Here is an 18,627-nt window from a genome sequence, read left to right on the forward strand (position 1 = left end):
GATGATATATTCAATTTTTGCATTTCTGAAGCAAATGAAGTAGGATGAAAAACAGAATAACCAAGCTTAATGAGACAAAAAATAGACAAGCATGAGCTTATCCAAAAAATCTATTTTTTGCTCTCAAGTTTTGTAGGCAGACTTTTGTACAATGAAGCTTCTGGTATTTGTAGAAAGCAGGAGTTAATTAGAAAAAAAAGAGTCAAAAAAACCAGACAATAGCAACGTCAACAGGTCATGTGGTAACAACTGTACCAACACGAACAACTCTTAATGTGTGTATACACAACATACGTTGTTCACTTGGCAAGCACCCCAAAGCCACCTTTTCGTTTGTGAGTGTATGGTGTATATGCCAGCGATTTCTTACACAACAATTTGTATCTGAAAGTCAACTCAGTAATACAGACCGTTAGACTGGTTTAAATCCACATTGCTTAAAAATCTCAGCACCTACTAAAACCAGCATTAGGAATTCTAAAAAGCAAAATTATCAAGAAAATCAAAGTTATAAATATCTTCAAGTAGAAATAATAGATTTATGATTCAGTGTAAAGTATGGACCTATTCATAAGGTTGTTACATTGAAGCTTACGAATTCCAAAAGCTTCTAGGTTTACACTCACTGGAATATTTTATAATAACGTATTTCTTTACATCTCTTGTATCTGTGCTTTTTTCAATGCTTAAATTTGTAATCCTCGTTCTTATTCTCAGTCTCCACCCCCATCAAATCTGCTAGGAGGGGAAATTCTAAAATGATGCACACATTTTATTTGGAGTTTTGCAATCCATCTGCTTTCATTGCTTTCAGATATATGGCTGAAAAATACACCTTAAAAAATTAAAATCCCAAAGGCAAGTTTTATTAACACAGTGCTACTTAACAAACCAGAGGGAAAAGGCATAAAGTCATTAGAAGTTAAAAGGCCTGGCCCATTAGCTGTCCCGCTACAGGTAACAAGACACACAAGAGACAGGAGTAATAAAATGCACATAATAAAGACAGAACCAAGTGAAAGTGTCACCTCCAGTTCCCCTGCACTTTCCCCTCCACAGCATCTTTTCTGTTTGGGGGCAGGGAAGTGGGTGTGGCCCGGAAGGAGGGGTCCAGATTTCAAAGAGGTGGCCCCCTAAGGGGAACCATCAGGTGCCTCCTGAGCTGCAGCAGGTCCCCCCTCCACAGGAAGGGAAATGATGTCAGGAAAGGGAGGCCAGCCATGCCCACAAGAATAAAAAGAGGTAGAAACTCCCTCACTGCAGGCGTCCTGTAGTCTCCTAATAACTCAGGGATCCCAAAGCACATACATATATGCCTGTCCCCTAACTGGAACTGGCTTACAATGCTTCAATGATTAGTCTCCCAAAAAGCGATTTATATGGTCAAATAAAAATGTTTAAGAAGCACAGTGAGATTAAAAGGGCATGTTCTCAAAGAATGATAAGCAATTAAAAGCAATCACAATAGTCATTAGCGACCGAAAACCATAGACATTACATTGAAGTAATGAGCCAGAAAAAACATTAATTCACAGAAGTCAACAGAGCAAAGGAAAAAAAAAAAAAAAAAAAAGATAAAACACCATTAAATTATGGTTAAGAGTTTATTTTTTTAAAAACCATCTCTGGACTATTACATATCACATTCTTTAATAATGTTGCCAAATGTAAAACTTGAAGTTTAGGGTCTTCAATTGAAGGCAGAAACAACTGTAGTGTGTCACGGGGAAACGTTTAGGTGACATACGGTATACCACAGTAAAATATACTATCTTACAAAATGAACAAAACCCATATTTTAACTACAATAGCATCTGTTTGAGTACAGCCTCTCCTCAGTGTTCAAACATGATAAGGTACTCATTAAAAATCACATCTGCAGCATGAATTTTACTTTTTAATCATATAACCTAAAGGGTATAATAAACAAATTTAATATTCAAAATAATAAAGGGTTCAACTGTACCTCACGAATTCATAAAAGTGTGAGTAAAAATCCACATCCTCGCATTCTCCCCAGAGAATAAGAGCCATGTATCTCCAACAACTACACTATTACCTCTCTGGAAGTGGAAGGTAAAAGGAAAAGTACTCAAAAATTTAGCTGCACAATTCTTAATGGTGCAGAGCCAATACCACCTTTCAAAAGTGGTATTAACTCATCGGCATCTCTACTAGAAACAAGAAAGGGGGTTGCAAGCAAAAGAAATTAGTTCTACAAGATGTTAGTAGCACTGGCACTAAACACACAAACCCAGAGAAACTGGATGGAGATCAACACTCTGGATGGAAGTGCGTGCACAGCTACCTGAGGATTTCACTCCTTGGATAATCTGTACAAATCAAATAAAAGCTACGCTTTTGCTATCGAGTTGAAACACGGACACGAAATTCCAGCTCTTACAGATAAGCCATTTAGAACCAACCTGGCTATCTCTTCTCGATGAGCAGTCCAATCTCGGATGTAGTCTTCCTGTTCTTTTATCCGGTGCTTGAACGAAGAACTAGTAGGCATTGCTGACCCAGAGCTCTGCAACCGAGTGGTTTTCAGGGCTGGAGAAGTACGTAGACGAGTATGTTTAGGGGAATTACGGTTTGATCCAAATTCATCTTCTGAGGTGGAAGCATAATCAGTAGGAAAGCGCCTCCATCTTGAATTTACTAAATTAGTTTAATTATTAAAAAAAGAATTATTATGTTACCTTTTAAAGGAGATAAAAATCATGATTTCAAAAACACCATGAGACACACACAGCACAACTTTCAATAACTGACATACACATACCTCACGAAAATAAGTCTACTACTCCTTAAAGATAGAAACACTATACTTCGGTGAATTAAAAACAATGAGGAATTAAAAACAATCGAAAGACCACGTTTTCCATAGTATGGTGAATAAAACATTCAGATGAAAAATTCACTAATGATAAACAACTAAGCAAGCTCTATCCATAAATGTTTAACTTGGGTACTTTATCATTGCAAATAGTTCTCATTCGAGTGACGATATGGATTTTTGTTTTAGAAAACGACAGTAACAACAACAACAACAGAAATAAGGGAAAAGATTTCCTCATGCCACATGGACTTGCAACATGGATATGGTAAACCCTCTTTTCCCAACATACAAATGTGCATAATTCCTGCTGTGGAAATTATGCTTTTATGGCAGAAAAAAAACATTACCTCTGTCATTCAACATCCTGTTATGCTATGATTGGAAAAAATCTTTTACATGGTAAAAACACAACAAAGCATCTTCAGTACAACTCGCGGCTGCTTTGACACTGAAAGCATACAGTGAAATTAGACAATGGCGTAAGACCTACAAGGAGCGAAGCTCTACAAAGCTATTCTCACAACCACTGACATTTAAGGCACAGGAGATACTGTGAATATTCACAGTAAAGAAAGTGGCAACCACTTTCGTGTTTGAGGTTAGGAAAGACATTTAAAAGATGGTGTTGTTGACACATCTGAAAAATCAGAAGACAAATTAATTTCACTAGTACTGTTAATGCGAGAACCAAACACACAAATAATTTGTGAGGCATATACAGAGGTCAAAAACAGGGCAATGATGGCTGATTTACAGCAAGCTTCACAAGGGCAGGAATCTACTACTGCATACCTAGGACTCTGCAGAGTGTCTGGCTAGCAAATGTTTAATGAATATTTTTGAAAAAGTAAGTGAATTCCTAGCTACTGGCCATTTGCTTTTCTCAAATTAGGGAAAACCTAGTGAAAAGCAGATGTTTTTGGTGGGTACAGGGACAAAAACTTAGCACCTGCTATATAAATTCCAGTTGCTATTAATATCAGAAGAGTTTTGTTTTTCTTTCTTTCTCTCTCTCTCTCCTTCTTTTAAAACAGAAACTGACCCGAGGCTGCATCGTGGTGAAGTCTGGAATTCCTTCATCCTACCTCACTAGGATTTTATGCACTCATGTCTTTTCCTCCCCAAACCCCATTTTTGTCTGGGACTCTGTAAGTCTCAGGTGGCTGTCAGACAAAACTGACTCGTATATATTGCCAAAGAGTTGGTTTAAGAAGCAGAGAAATCTGTAATCAGGAATACGCCCTAAGTCAGAGCCTACCCATTTGTCCTGATTCACACTCCCCTTTGAAGCTCCTGGAGCTTGGAACAAGATTCATGGGTACAAGAAGATAAGCAGAAACTCCACGGCTTTTTGTAAAAGTGTATGCAAACACATGTATAGAACTCTAGGTAATTATTCATAGTGCCTTTTGAAGGTGGTAGTCAGTACTGTTTCTGGTTTTACCAAGATCATTCATTAACATAAAACTACTTTTACCATAGTGGAAAATTACTAAATTTTAGACATCTGAAAAATCCTATGAATTGAACTGACCCTAAGACTTCAAAACAATTTTAGAAAAAAATTTAGGAATAAGAGCAAAACACTAAAAATATTGCAAAATAGCTATATTTTAACAAAGGCATTTCACTAAGCGTTAGATGTTTATTTGTTTTGGTACCTTAGAATATTATTCGTAGAAAACAAGTTAAGAAATAATAAAAAGATCATTTGTTAGACTGACTTTCCTGATTTTTGATTTGGGAACTATGGAAACCATACTTACAACGGAAAATTGCTTGGAGTGAAAACAAAACCACTAACAAAGAGTTTCAATCAACTGTAGGAGATGGTAAACTAAGTAGGTATGATGGAGCTCAGTTAGTTAACTCAGAGGTAACTTAGAAAGAATAGCATCAATGCCTGGTATATTTCAAGAGTGGGACAATACAGGAGGGCAGAATGGGAAACTGAGAACCAAGTGCTGATTGTCAGTTGACAGTCAGGTGTCAGTAAGTAGAGTCATGTTAGAAATAACTTTTAATAGTTTCAGTCTCAAGATCAGAAAATAATTACATATTTGAGGAATAAAAGAGAAAAATTTCTTTTTCAAATGACATTCATAAAGCTCCCACTTAGTTTTACAGGTCTACTTTACTATCTGGTAAGAATAGTGAAGTTCAGTAATATCTTGACAAAGAAAAGCAACCATAAGGACAGAGCATATTCTTCAAAACTGAAAGGTAACATTTTTAGGTCTGTTCTGTTAAAATTGAGGGCAAAATGAGAGAGAGAGAAAAAAAATAGGGTACAGCAGAGGAATGAAAATAGGATTAATAACTCTTCAACTGATTAAGGGTTATCTTTACCACTGGAAAACTTATCCTCCAGGGCGTGCTAGGAAGCAGGGCTCAGTTATGTCTGGACACCACTCTGTTCATTAACAGTGAAGAGTAGATCACTACTCGGGGGCCAAGAGACCAGGAAAGGGGATTTCATGCCAGGACCTGTTATTTCTCAAAGAACTTCTTTCAATACCTTTTGCTTTCTTAATCTTTGCTTCTAAACTACAGCAGCAACACAGTTTATCTGAAAAAAGAAAAAAAAAATCCCTACCATCTGCTAGTTGTTGCAGAGTAAACTTAAAGTTCAAATGGTTTTAACTTTTGCTAATGCCTACTTATTTTATTTATTATTTTGAGAGAGAATGAGCAAGTAAGCAGGGGAGGGAAGGGGCAGAGAGAAGGAGAGGGAGAGAGAATCCCAAGCAGGCTCCACACTGTCGGCACAGAGCCCGACAAGGGGCTCCATCTCATGATCATGAGATCATGACCTGAGTCAGAATCAACAGTTAGAAGCTTAACTGACTGAGCCACCCAGGTACCCCAGAAAATCTTTATTTAAAAAAAACAAAAAACAAAAAACAATTCCAGTTAGGCTAATTCTTTATAAAACAGCCTCAATTTCTCATAGGATGGTAATTTTTGTGATTTTTACCCATCAAGAAAAATGTTACTTCTTCTTCTTGAATTTTATTTTGTTTGGGTAAAATTCTATAAAGAATTAAATTTAATTGTATAGCACTAGGCTTATTTAATATACTGGTATAAAAAGGCATTTCTGATAAATCATTAAATTGAACATTGATATAGAAGCTATTTCAAATGCCAATCCCTAAGAGGCTCCTTGGTCGGTGAAGGGCTGTATAGGACATAGATTAAAATCAGCTCTAAGATCAGCTTAATTAATTTTACAGCTAACCTGAAAATTATTTTAGTTATGAAATTATGCAGCACTTCCTCCTGTGGAAATAATCAACTACTATATTCACTATGGAAACATACCATCCAGAATTTAAAAAGGGAGAAAGAGTTCTTAGCATTATTCATTTGTGAATGCTCAGATTTCTCTTACTGTTAACCAAAGCTTTGTTGGCCTTAAAACGCAATCACAACTACAGACTTAACAAACACATTTCAGGAAACAAACACTGCATTTTCACACTTTCTATCACAATATCTTTGTGGGAAACGAAACCACAAACATATTTTACACGTATGTTTATAAGCACGTAGCAATAAGATCATTTGGGGAAAAGATCCCTGACAATGTGCTATATTGCTCTTTGACCTGGAGGAAGAAAGAACTGAAGCCATGCAAGCCTAACATTTCATTCCTACCATCTATAGAGTTTGAGGTTTAGAATAAAAATGAGAAATCAGTCTAAAAAAAATTCTAAGGATGTTAAAATGATGCTATTTTTTAGAATGTGCACCTAAAACATAATGCAAACCAACTGCTTTATTTTGATAACTCTGCACACTTAGTTTTAAAAGCATCTTATCAAAATAAATCTGGATATTTTACTGTAACTTGATGTTGAAGGATCACTGAAGGAACTGGGGTGGGGACAGTGGGGACTAAACTTTCCTAAAAGCAAATTACATCAGAATTAAAGAAGCATAAAAGAAATTTTACTCTGTTTTCCAATCAGATATTTCCATTCTTATGTTTTTATCATATACATTTCTTTGAAAAACTTTTTAAGACATGGCCTAAAATATGAAATTTGAAACATCACAGAATTATTTTCACATATGCCAATCTGGACATATCACAGGCTCTGGGTTCAGATATTTCTCAATCCTTTAAAGTTTACAGTGGATGCAACACTGACCAGTATGATTTTACATTCTTTTCAATTGTATTTCAAAAGCTAAGACTTTTTATTTTCTTTTTCCATTCAAGATATTATAATTTTCTTAAATAGAAATGTCATGACATCAAAGACACCCCAATGAGCCACTAGACCAAAAAAGTGTCTGTTTTTCTTACTGCTGTTTTATTACCTACCCAATGTAACTGTTTTAATACCTTATCACTGACTAAAAGATCCTAGCTTTGTCCTTCCAGATAAGATGTAATAAGATATAAATGTGTATCTTGAGAGAATGTGCATTAACAATCCTGGATCACAAGGTGGAACACAGAACATGAACTCAATAAATCAGGATTACAGATTACAGTGCACAATAGATCAAATACACAGTACAGTGGCCTTGTATATACTCCTGAAAATAATCCAGTAGATTCCAGCCATCCCCTGGCAGCTTGCAAGCAAGCAGATAAAGACCATTTCTGAGAGCCAGACTAGACGTGGAAGAAGCCAGAGGCTGGGAAGGAAAAGGCCTTGACTTCTTCTCCTGCCATAGCTGTGTGAACAGGGCACATGATTTCATATCTTGCCCTTAGTTACCTGAAGTGAATAACCCTTCCAGCCTTTGAATGCCATGGTTTGAATTATTTAATACACTGCTGTTATGTATGAAGAAGGTCCACATCACATACCTCAATGTATCCTAGGGGATTTCATTAAACTGAATTCAAGGTACTTTTTGCATACAGAAAACTGCATGTTTACCAAGTTCTGGATTCAAGGCAGAAAACAAAGTTTATCTTTAGACATGGCATCTTATAGTGGTTTTTTAGACGTGCTTAAGTAATGGTACTTGGCTTGCATCTCACGTAAGCCCCTCCTGTTACGCACTGAGGAGCAGAACCACAGCACTCGTGTTAAGGACCAGACGACCAGTACAGAAGGAACTGCTCCACGCTACTCGGGGACACACAGCTTGCGTTACGGCTCATGGTAAGACAGGAGAAAAGTGTAACACTTCTCTTGTGCTAAACAGAGACGGGTGAGCAAACAGGCAACGTGGCAGAAGAGATCTGATCGCGCTACGCGTCACAGAATGCAGCACAAAGGAAATGTGAATTGAAGAGGTAGGGCCATAAGGAACGACAGGAAAACGATAGGTAAACATAAACCAGAAGACAGCAGTCAGTTTTAAAACACCTGCAACAACTGCATGAACCACCAGTGAAAGCCTGAAGCGCAGAAGCAAGGAAGATGGCGCTAATGAGGGAATCACTGTCCATTCTTTTGGAATCGTGATTGTATGTTACCTATCTTCAGCCTACGACCGTTCCTACCACAGTTCTGACCATCATCACCACAGCCACTGACCGGGAGGGAGGGAGATGTGAGTGCAGGGGAGGCAAGCAGCAGTGGGAAGGAGAGAGGAGGAATAAAAAGTGAAAAAATAAAATAAGGAGCATTGTTCGGGGTCTTGTAGGCTACAGAGAGGTAGATTCCAAACTATGAACATAGGACTGCAGACCAACCTTCCCCTCACTCTCCCCCCAAGACTCAGCTCACTTGGATGCTTGCCGACAAGAAATTTTTAAGTCTTTTAACAGCAGGCTTCCCCACACTGGCCCTTCCAGCCACACCCAGGGGTGAGGCCGATTATGAAGTAATGATACCGTGCTCACAGGAGACATACAAGTATCTGGGTCACATCTCTGGCCATGCACATACTCTCACTGGCTGCAGCTCTGAATACGAAGGTACAGACAAATATACTAGAGGCAGTTAAATTCCGTGGGGAGGAAGTAACTTTTGGAACTGTTACATTCGATGACTGCTAATTACTGTAGCTCAATGATCGCACAGGGCTTCAGGAGATAATGCTCACAACCAGTTACATGTCTATAGCCCAGTGTGACCCATATGTGCTTAGTGATTATCTCATGGATCCATCTTCTTCCACTGAAATAAACCATGGATTAGTCTTCACCTGCCCCAACCACAAACAGATTGAACCTTAAAAAGTGTATGGGGGCGCCTGGGTGGCTCAGTCGGTTAAGCGTCCGACTTCGGCTCGGGTCATGATCTCGCGGTCCGTCAGTTCGAGCCCCGCCTCGGGCTCTGTGCTGACCACTCAGAGCCTAGAGCCTGTTTCCGATTCTGTCTCCCTCTCTCTCTCACCCTCCCCCGTTCATGCTCTGTCTCTCTGTCTCAAAAATAAATAAACGTTAAAAAAAAAAAATTAAAAAAAAAAAAGTATATGAGACATTTCTAAATAAATGGGAAAGAAAGGGTAAAACGGCAATTATTTCACTTAGCCCTGAAAGGAATAATAAAAGGTATACTGCTTTTCTTCAGGTTAAGGGCTTTGAATCACGTGAGGATATTTAAGAATCAGCCACACACTTTTAGCAGTTCAATGTTATTCCTATTATTTAAACCAGATCCCATTCCTCCTCTAATTCTGACACACGGGTCCAGATGCCTCGCCAAGCAGGCAACTAAAACTCCTAAATAGGTTCCATATACTTCTAATTTTGAAATCACTATTTTGCTCTAGGTCATTAACTGGAAGGGTGTGTAATGTCTGAATTTTCCATTTACTAAGCTAACAAAAATAATTTTTATAGGAGAAAATACCCTCTTATAGCATAACCTCTCTGTTGAATATTTTTAGAAGTAATACTAGACACTTATTTAAAAAAAAAAAAAAAAAGAAAGAAAGGAGTCCCAAAACATAAAAGAAATATGCTAATATTATAAAAAGTCTGGATCCAATTACCTGAAGGAGAGCCATGTGCTGAGGTCATACTTTTGACCTTGGAGTCTGATAGTCGAGAGATACTGTTAGCTCTAATTCTAGGAGAAAATTTATCTGAAGGTACTAGTCTGGCTCCGCTTCTAATGATGGCCTCTGCAGTCCGTGACGAGGCACTACCTCTAGAGATGGTTGCTTCAGAGTCACTGCGAGCCGACAATGAGCCAAGCCTTGTTCGACGGGGCTGAGCCAATAAATCAATCCGAGAGATATTACGCCTTCCTGTGGGGGGCTTGGACGTGGAACTGGTGGTGGACACTTCAGAGGCAACAGATGCTTTGTCAGCATCAGCCAGTTCACTGTCGGACACTTCGCCAAGCCGTGCTCTGCGCAAGAGGGAAGTCCTGGTGGGTCGTGGCCGCGGAAGAGTGGTTGACTTACTGGATGATCCAGGTGTGACGGGAGAAGTCTTAGATTTAGTCACTTTGCCTCCTTCCAGTTTGGAATGTGCATGCTCATCAGTTGAGGTAAGTGGAGTCCTTCCATGAGGTTTACAAGAGTAAGTTTCCTGATCAGAGGACATAATATCAGAGATCGCAGAATGAGGTACACTAGAGGTCTGGTCGTCGTCTGTTAGGTCTACAGAAGGCTGTCTTATTCTTCCACTGGACTGTACAAATTTGCGACCATCTGCTCTTGAACCTACATCTGTGGAACGACTTTTTGTTTTCTTCTCAATTTTCTCCCTACCACCTGAAGAGGACGATTTTGTGACATCTTTGGAAGGAGAACCTGTGGAACATCTGTCTTTATAGAGACTAGTGAAACTCTTTCGCTTTTGGGTTGACTTTCTTTCAGTCTCTCCAGTAACCAGACTGATTGTACTAGCTGTGTCCACATCAGATTCTGGTGAAATAGAGTTGTCTCTATTATAACTGGGAGTATCTGGGCCTTCATCAGTTTTATTATCTTCACGCAGTTTGGCTTCTAGAAAAGCCATTACTGCTTCTGTGTCTTTTAGAATAAGGGTTGTGTCCATACTAGAATCAGTATCCATAGAGTCACTTCTTTCTCGTATTCTGCTGGCAGCTGTCAACGCTAAAGAAGGGGGTGTAGATGATGTCTGCTTATTTATGTGGGGGATAAGTTCTATGGGTATGTTTGGGCTAGGTTTTTCTATAGTGAAGCTTCCTTGTCGCACTAAGGACTTGGAGGATTCCTTCTTGTCTCCGCCCTTTGAAGACTGACCTTTCAGAACGTCCTCAGCTTTTCTTCGCTTGCCCTCATTTTGTATCACCCTTTCTCCTTTGCTTGTAGAGTGTCCTGGAATTTTTTCTTGAGGTTGTGACTCCTGTTTAAAAGATTCCTCCCGGCACCTGTCTATCTGACCCGAAACATTTTTTGAAGAAGACAACTTGGTAGGCGTCCACTGCGCCTGTTCTTTCTGTTCTTGTTGCTGAATTTTAGCTAATGTTTGCTTCACCAAAGAAGTTTCCTTATCAGTTTCACTTTTGTCCTTCCCAGAAGAGCTGCCCAAGTGAAGCAAGGTTTTATTGTCTCCGCCAGTTTTAACAGCCTCACCATTCACTGCCCTGTTCATCTTGCTCAGGGCTCTGTCGGCATCCTGTTTATCTTTCTGGTATACCTGTGTGGGTGCTTCTTTCTCCTGAAGTTCTGTGTCTTGTTTTTCTCCTATCTCTGACCTCTGTGTTATAATCTTGGACTTTTCTTCACTGGGAAGCTGAGGAAGGGTGCGTCTCCTCCTCTCTCCCTGACTGACCAAGGACGTTGCTGAGCCAGTACTTCTCATTGAAATGCCAGACTCACTGATGTCTGTATCTATAAAATAAAACCACAAAGAATAAATGTGTTAGGGCAAAAAGGTACAAATACAGAGTATCCTAGTAATTAGATTTTGCCGTGTAAGTTAAGAAATGGCTTCATGTACAAGAAAACTCTGAATAAACATACCAACATGGTAACAGAGTAGTTTCAAAAGCAAGTACGGTGCCAAGACATAAAACAGGCAGATTACTAACAGGGGAGTCAAGAAAGGCAGTTTTAGGAGATGAAAACTGGGGTCATCTGATCTTACTCCTACATCCGCTGCTCTCTTTTTCTTTCAATGTATTTTACGGCAGGGAAGGTCACTGTGTTCATTTTTGCTTTTGTGGTGTATTCCACCCATGAAATTTTGCTCAAGAAGCTGTTTTACAGAATTGCACAGAGAAGGCCTAAATAAACACTTCCAATTATATAAGAATAATATATTTAGCTTTTAATGCGCACTGTTATCTATCTGAAAGAATGACAAGTTTGGATTTCCTAAGTAAAACGGAAAATGCAAACCTTTATTAGGTTTTCTAAAAAAAAAAAAAAATTTAACACCAATTAAAAGAATTTTAAAAAATGTAAACGTGAAACAAGATCACAGGACTTGTCATAATTTTAAACACTGAGGGATTTTTAAATTATGGTCTTCTGGCATATTAACGCCTCACATACAAACACATGATCACTTTCTCTTTTTACAATTAAGTAGAAGCCAAAGAGAAAATACATACTTTGATGTTTCCATGTTAGAGAAATTGAGAATGCGTCAGGACATTTCTGACCAAGGGAAATATAAATTTACATATAAAGCATTCTAATCTTTGGGAGATAAGCGGAGACAAGATACTAAGACATAGCTTCTGTCTTTTTTCCCCTTATAATGCTGAAAGTTTAACATTTAAATTCCACAGCAATGTAATGGTATGATGCAGGAAAATAGCTACTAACCTTACTGATTCAACTGTAGCAATTATTGTTAAGTTACCGTATTATGTCTTGGCTCCTTGATACTACTTGAAGCGCTAAAATGTAAGAACCGTTTTATCTTTTTTTATTTTTCTAGCATTTCTCACACTGTCCTGCTCCTAACACACATAAGATGAATGTGTAACAGGAATATGTTAAGATTTAAGTGGATTTATCAGCTAAATAATTTAGAATATGATGAAATAGGAGCACCTGGGTGGCTCAGTCGGTTGAGCATCCGACTTCGGCTCAGGTCATGATCTCACGGTTCGTGAGTTCAAGCCCCACATCGGGCTCTGTGCTGACAGCTTAGAGCCCGGAGCCTGCTTCTGATCCTGTGTCTCCCTCCCTGCCCCTCCCCGGCTTGCGCTCTGCCTCTCAAAAATAAAAAAAACATTAAAAAAAAAAAGAATATGATAAAACAGAAATGAGATAATGAGGGCCAGGCAGTTTGTTTTATTTTGTAACAAGGGTAGAATTTTGCCTTCTACAGCTAATGCTTACTAATTTTATAATGGGTTCTTTGGTAAGTTTATCTAGCCCCTCTGACCCTCTCTGTTTGGGTGCCTTATTTCCCCGAAAAGTGACCAGTTTATGTTAATCAATCTGCAGATCATTCAGTCTTTGATTTTTGGGAATACTATCAATTACTTCTAATTTCTATAGTAAGTAAATGATATACCTTTTCTAGTACCCTGCTCAAATCCTTGCTGAGTAATGTTTACAAAATTCCTAAACCAGATTTTTGGGGTGCCATAAGCCAGGGGCAAAATAAATTTTCATTTGTTTTCAACAATAACAAAATTAAGAATACACATAAAAAGTCACATGCAAATTCTCCTTGAGGGTTTTTAAATTAAGAATGTAATTAACTGAATCTAAAATAAAATCATTAGGCATAAAATTTCATTTTTGTTTTAAGGAAACTTAGTTCACAGAAATATTACTAGAAGGTAATAAAAATCACATTACACAGACTTGCAAAAGATACATTAAGTAAATTAAGTGTGTATTCTTTTTTATTGAACTGTATTGAATGTTTTTTAAATGCACAAAGTAGCATTTAAATATTTGTTGTATTAATGATATTAATGAATGCTGTAATTTAGAACTGTAATTTAGAAAATTTAAAATTTTCATTTTTACATGTCATATATATATATATATGTGTGTGTATATATATATATATATATATATATATATATATATATATTTCATCTACAAATTACCTCTCCTCTTCAGTTAGGGTTTTATTTTAATGATACCTGCATTATTAGTGCAAATAAAATCATATATGTAAAATAAGCATGAGAATATGTGATTTGTTTATTTAGGTTTAATTTACTTCTCACTATATAGATTTAGCTTGTTTTTTACAAAGCTGATTCACAAAAAAGAGACCAAGAGGAAGAAAATACCATTCTCTAAAGGAACAGGTGCAGATAATTCCATCATCCTTTCTTCTTGGTCATGTCTTGTGTGGTTTGCAGCCAAACTAGCCCACTGTGAAACCCAGCGTTTGTTTCCTGATGAAGATGTGCCTTCCTAAAGGAGGAAAATAAGGGAACGAAATAGCCTATTTAGACAAGAGAGAATTCTATTTAGTTACATTATCTTGTCATAAGAAGCCGTATTTAAAACTCACATTGCTATATTATCATTTATTAAATGTCCTCAGATATAGAGTGAAAAGTCTCTAGGTACCCCTTTTAACTACATCTTATCATTACTGTAAACGTAGTATAATTTTCTCTACTTATTAAATACTAACGATGGCACTAAAATAAATACTTGGAGCTTAACATTTTCTGCGGCTGGATACACGTGGGTGTGTCACCAGGGCCTCACGGCTACCACACTGAGGCTGGCTCTGCTTCTGTCTCTGGAGCAGGAGTCTAAAGATCTATTCCTAAGTTGTTCTCTGGCCCTCTACGTGATTCTAGGATGCGGACTGGTTCCAGAGTCTCAAGGAACATTAAATCTGCCAGGTCGTGTCTTCAAGGATTTCAAAAACAAACCCAAAGCTCTAGACTTCTTTTTACAACACTTTGCAGTTTCCAGAAGAAGCTAGAAATCACTCAGCCTTTAGTCTGAGCCTAGACCTGCACATGTCTAGATCTGGCCTTAAGGCAAGTACTCTCTGAACTTTCATAGTCAAATGTGAAATGGAATTTAATTCATGAAAGGGCTCTACAGACTTATGGACATAGAATGGTAACTTGAGGGCAATCCAGGCAAGACCTAGGGAGTACAGAAAAAAAATTACGTTCCCTCACAAAAAAAATAAGTCAAATCTTAATTTTGAGACTGGAATGACAACTAAGGGATGGAAGGCTATCACCAAAACTGTATTACAAATGATTCAAAACACTATCTTAAGTATCAGATTTACAGGCTAAAAACTGATGAATATTTCAAACAGGCTACAGATAACGACTTCCACAATAGGTTAAAGCAGTAAGTATACAGTGACTTGCACACAATGAAGCCTAAGGCTTCCAAAACCTGCTGGATCCTTGAAGTCCCTTTCAAGACTCTACTAACTGCTCATGCTTCTCAGCAGGAAGGAAGTACCAGAGCCCCTCCCACCTTCACTGACACACACACTTATGTTCTGTGAAGAGGTTCTCATGCCCTGTGTCGGAGATTCTCTCCAAGGCAGGTACATACTGGGCTATATATCAATTTCACTTGGGATGGGTTGAGGGGATGGGGAAGGGAAGAGGGAGTCTTATATAAAAGTTCATGGTCACCAGAACCATTCCTGGTAATCAGAACACCAGAACACTGCCTCGCATAAGTATCACTTGTTTTCAGTAAGTAAATTAAGCATCTTATGAAACGGAAACCAGAATTACAGTTCTGTAAGATCAAGGAAGGAAACAGAACACTGAAATGCAAGAAATGCTTTAACAGCTTTCAGGAATAGGCACGCCATAAAGGGACGATTTTAACATTAATAAACGGATAGGTGGATTTCCCTGTCTATAGAAATATTCTATTTATGTTTCTGACAAAGGTAACATTTCATTTGTGATTGTTTTATTTGCCATTTGTATAAATTAACTCATTTCTGGAGAGGTGGTGTAGCATACTGAGTAAGAGAATGAATTAAGAAAACAGGGCTGCTTACGGTTCACATTCTGGCTCCACAAGGTGCTAGTTTTATGACCTTGGTCTACATATTTCAGTTTCCACATTTGTAAAATGGCACGAGAAAGTTCCTACTGGATGTTAGCTCTGATTGAATACATTATAATGAATTAATGCTTCTCAGTTACATATTTTTTTTTACATTTATTTTTGACATATCACTGGAATGAAGTTTCTAGTATCACTTCCAATAAGGGAATAACCATTTGTTGAGGGCACAGATCTCAGGCAATTACTATGCTGAGTGCTTTACATACTTCACTGAACTCCCTGTAAGTAGGTTTTATCAAAAATCCCAACTGCACAGACGATAAAACTGCAGCTAAGAGAGGGGAAGTGACCGACGACACAAGGGCACTTGGACAAATGTGGCAATTCTGGGACCTGAGCTCAGGTCTTCGTAGCTCTACTGCACCCATGCTGACTCCCCAAGCTTACTAACCAAGCCATCCTTGACTAACTTCAGGTCATTCTAACAACATCGGGGGCTGTACTGCACTGGCACTTATTCAGGTATAGAAGTTCTATCTGCCAGGCACTACTGGGCACATCCTTCCTGGCATGACAGAAAGATCTACAGATCTTTCCATTCTAACTACGGGCCCTCCTAGGAAGTACTACTGGAGTATACTTTTTCTTTTATCTCATAATGCCAATCAGAGCAGTGAGTTCATTAACTGCTTACTGAAATTAACATTTTCCCTTCACGGATGAACAGAGTAACATAATTTAAAAGAAATAACAAAAACTGAAACCGAATTACTGCAAAAATTGTTTTAGGCTTTTATTAGAAACAAATGCAGTTGTGAGAATTTAGTTTTTAGAAGAATTTTCAAAGGAGTATATCAGTTACTTAAAATAATATAACTACAAATGATAAAAATTCACATTTCATGTGTGTAAAAGTCACATATGAGGAAGAGATGTATACCTCTGAGTTGTGAAATCCAGGTGTACTCAGTGGCTTTCTTTCTTCCATTACTACCGCAGAATTGAGAGCCCAATCTTTTATCAGGTCTTTATGTTTTTCATTGATAATAGGCCTATTATAATCCTGATTGTCATCTACTCCAAATACCTAAGAGAAGAAATTATTTTATAAATGAAAAGTCCGAGCACCAGATTAATATGAATATTATCAGTAACTTCAGAGGCAAATAAAAATATTCTAATTTCAACAGGTAATTCAATAATCAGGGAAACTTATTTAAGGACAGGGAGTGAAGGTTGGAGAGGAAAATTGGGTGGCAGCTCATGTAAATCAAACTATCCTTTTTAATATGTAGCAAAGTTCTGTTTTGATAAGTAAGAAATATCCAGGATATTACATTTGATTTATTAAAAGGTGTTAATAATGTTAAATACTATAATAATGCAAAATTAGGAAAGAATACACTTTGGCTTGTTTTCAGCTTATCTCTTTGCTCTTTTATTTTTAGGAAAGAGGCATGTTGCAAAACCGTAAACATAAAGCTGATTTTACCTGTTTCTTTCTTAACAAATGTTTAATGTTTATCTATATGAACTAAATTATACTTAGAATTTTCTAAGGTCCTGAAGAACAGATTTTGTTGTATGATCTCTGTATGGAATACAGGGAGATCGTCAAACTTTTTTTGCCTAAAAAAAAAAAAAATCATTGAAAGGCCTTTGAAATGCAGATCTTGGGTCTACTCTCACAGGTCAGCATTTTCAATAAGCAGGATGACTATGGTCAACACTTGTGAACTATTTAAATACAAAGACCAATAATCATATGCTTGATCAAGGGGAGGATCTGAGTCTGACTGACTTCCTGGCACGTAAATAGGCCCTGATGTTGCCAAACAGATTGGAAAAAGGTTGTAACTACAAAAACTGCAACGTTCCATTTTATTTACTATTAAGTCTCTTAAGCATTATTCATAGGTGTTATCTGTGGCTCTAATTATTACAATCAAGAAAAATACTATGTGTTTGAATTGGTGCTTTGTAGAAAAGATCTTAGGAACATAACCAAAGGCACTTTTTTGGTATAAAAAGGGGAAAATACCTTAGGTTAAACTATTTTCTAGAAAGCTTTTCAATGATTGCCTGATCACATCTGATAAATTCTGAAGTCTACATTTAGTAAAGGAAACATCATTCTCAAATTCACTGAAACTTGGAAATTTTACCACTAGATGGCCTTATTACTTAATATTTAACTCAAATAGAACTGTATAGTTCTCAAAAATTGTGATTTAGTATTCTGTTGAAGCACTCAATATTCAAATTACCTTTGCTTTAGAAGCAAATTGTATATTACTAACTTTAAATCAAATATGGATTTTAGTAATACATGGAAGCACATGGAAGTTTACAGAAGGGAAAAAACAAACCTGTTTCATTTTGTTAAACATCAGAATTAGTAAGTTCAACAACAACAACAACAACAGTAAAAATACTGTGTATACTGTCCTGTGTGTTCTGCCTCTAGTGTCACTTGTAAGGAAGGCAAGTTAGAGCTACTCGAGTTATTTAGGACTGTCTTACAAGAACACTGAGAAATTTTTCTAGCTTAAGTCACTGAACTCCAAATTTATTTCCTTATTTTTATGATTACGAGGAATAAAAATCGAACTCAAGTTTGGAAGTAAAAGACAAAAGCACCCAGGTGTGAGTATGTGCATGTGGTATCTCTCTGGCATGTTAATTTACAAATGATCTCAGGTGATTTTCTGACTTGGTAACATTTACTTGGACGCTTCACACTCAAAATGGACTTGCAAAACTTGCTTTCCTCAAACATAGAAGCACCACAAGTTTCAAACAAAATATAATCTCTCCAAATCACTCTGAAGCTATTTTGAAATGACAACAAAAGACACAGACACAAAGAAGTAACGCTTCTAGGGAAGAGGGGCTGACGTCGGACAGAAAGAACACTCAGATGACTTTCCACAGATTCCTTGCAACGGAGACAA

The 18,627-nt window shown here is 37.5% G+C and overlaps 1 protein-coding gene across 12 annotated transcripts in view; it reads right to left on the minus strand.

Moving 5' to 3' along the window:
- CEP170 (centrosomal protein 170) overlaps positions 1-18,627 on the minus strand; it is a 126,019-nt gene that overhangs the window by 19,515 nt on the left and 87,877 nt on the right. For 10 of the 12 annotated variants that reach the window (XM_040451823.1, XM_040451822.1, XM_040451826.1 and 7 more), the window contains 4 exons: positions 16,614-16,760; positions 13,948-14,074; positions 9,755-11,569; positions 2,427-2,661 (listed from right to left, as the gene is read on the minus strand). In XM_040451823.1, coding sequence (XP_040307757.1) covers positions 2,427-2,661; positions 9,755-11,569; positions 13,948-14,074; positions 16,614-16,760 — 2,324 coding nt within the window. The remainder of the gene's footprint in view (positions 1-2,426; positions 2,662-9,754; positions 11,570-13,947; positions 14,075-16,613; positions 16,761-18,627) is intronic. The other 2 variants (XM_040451833.1, XM_040451828.1) reach the window with 1 other exon arrangement.

The sequence above is a fragment of the Herpailurus yagouaroundi genome, unplaced genomic scaffold (genome assembly GCF_014898765.1).
Source record: "Herpailurus yagouaroundi ecotype Mexico unplaced genomic scaffold, PumYag 205, whole genome shotgun sequence".
In the NCBI taxonomy this organism is placed as follows: domain Eukaryota; kingdom Metazoa; phylum Chordata; class Mammalia; order Carnivora; family Felidae; genus Herpailurus; species Herpailurus yagouaroundi.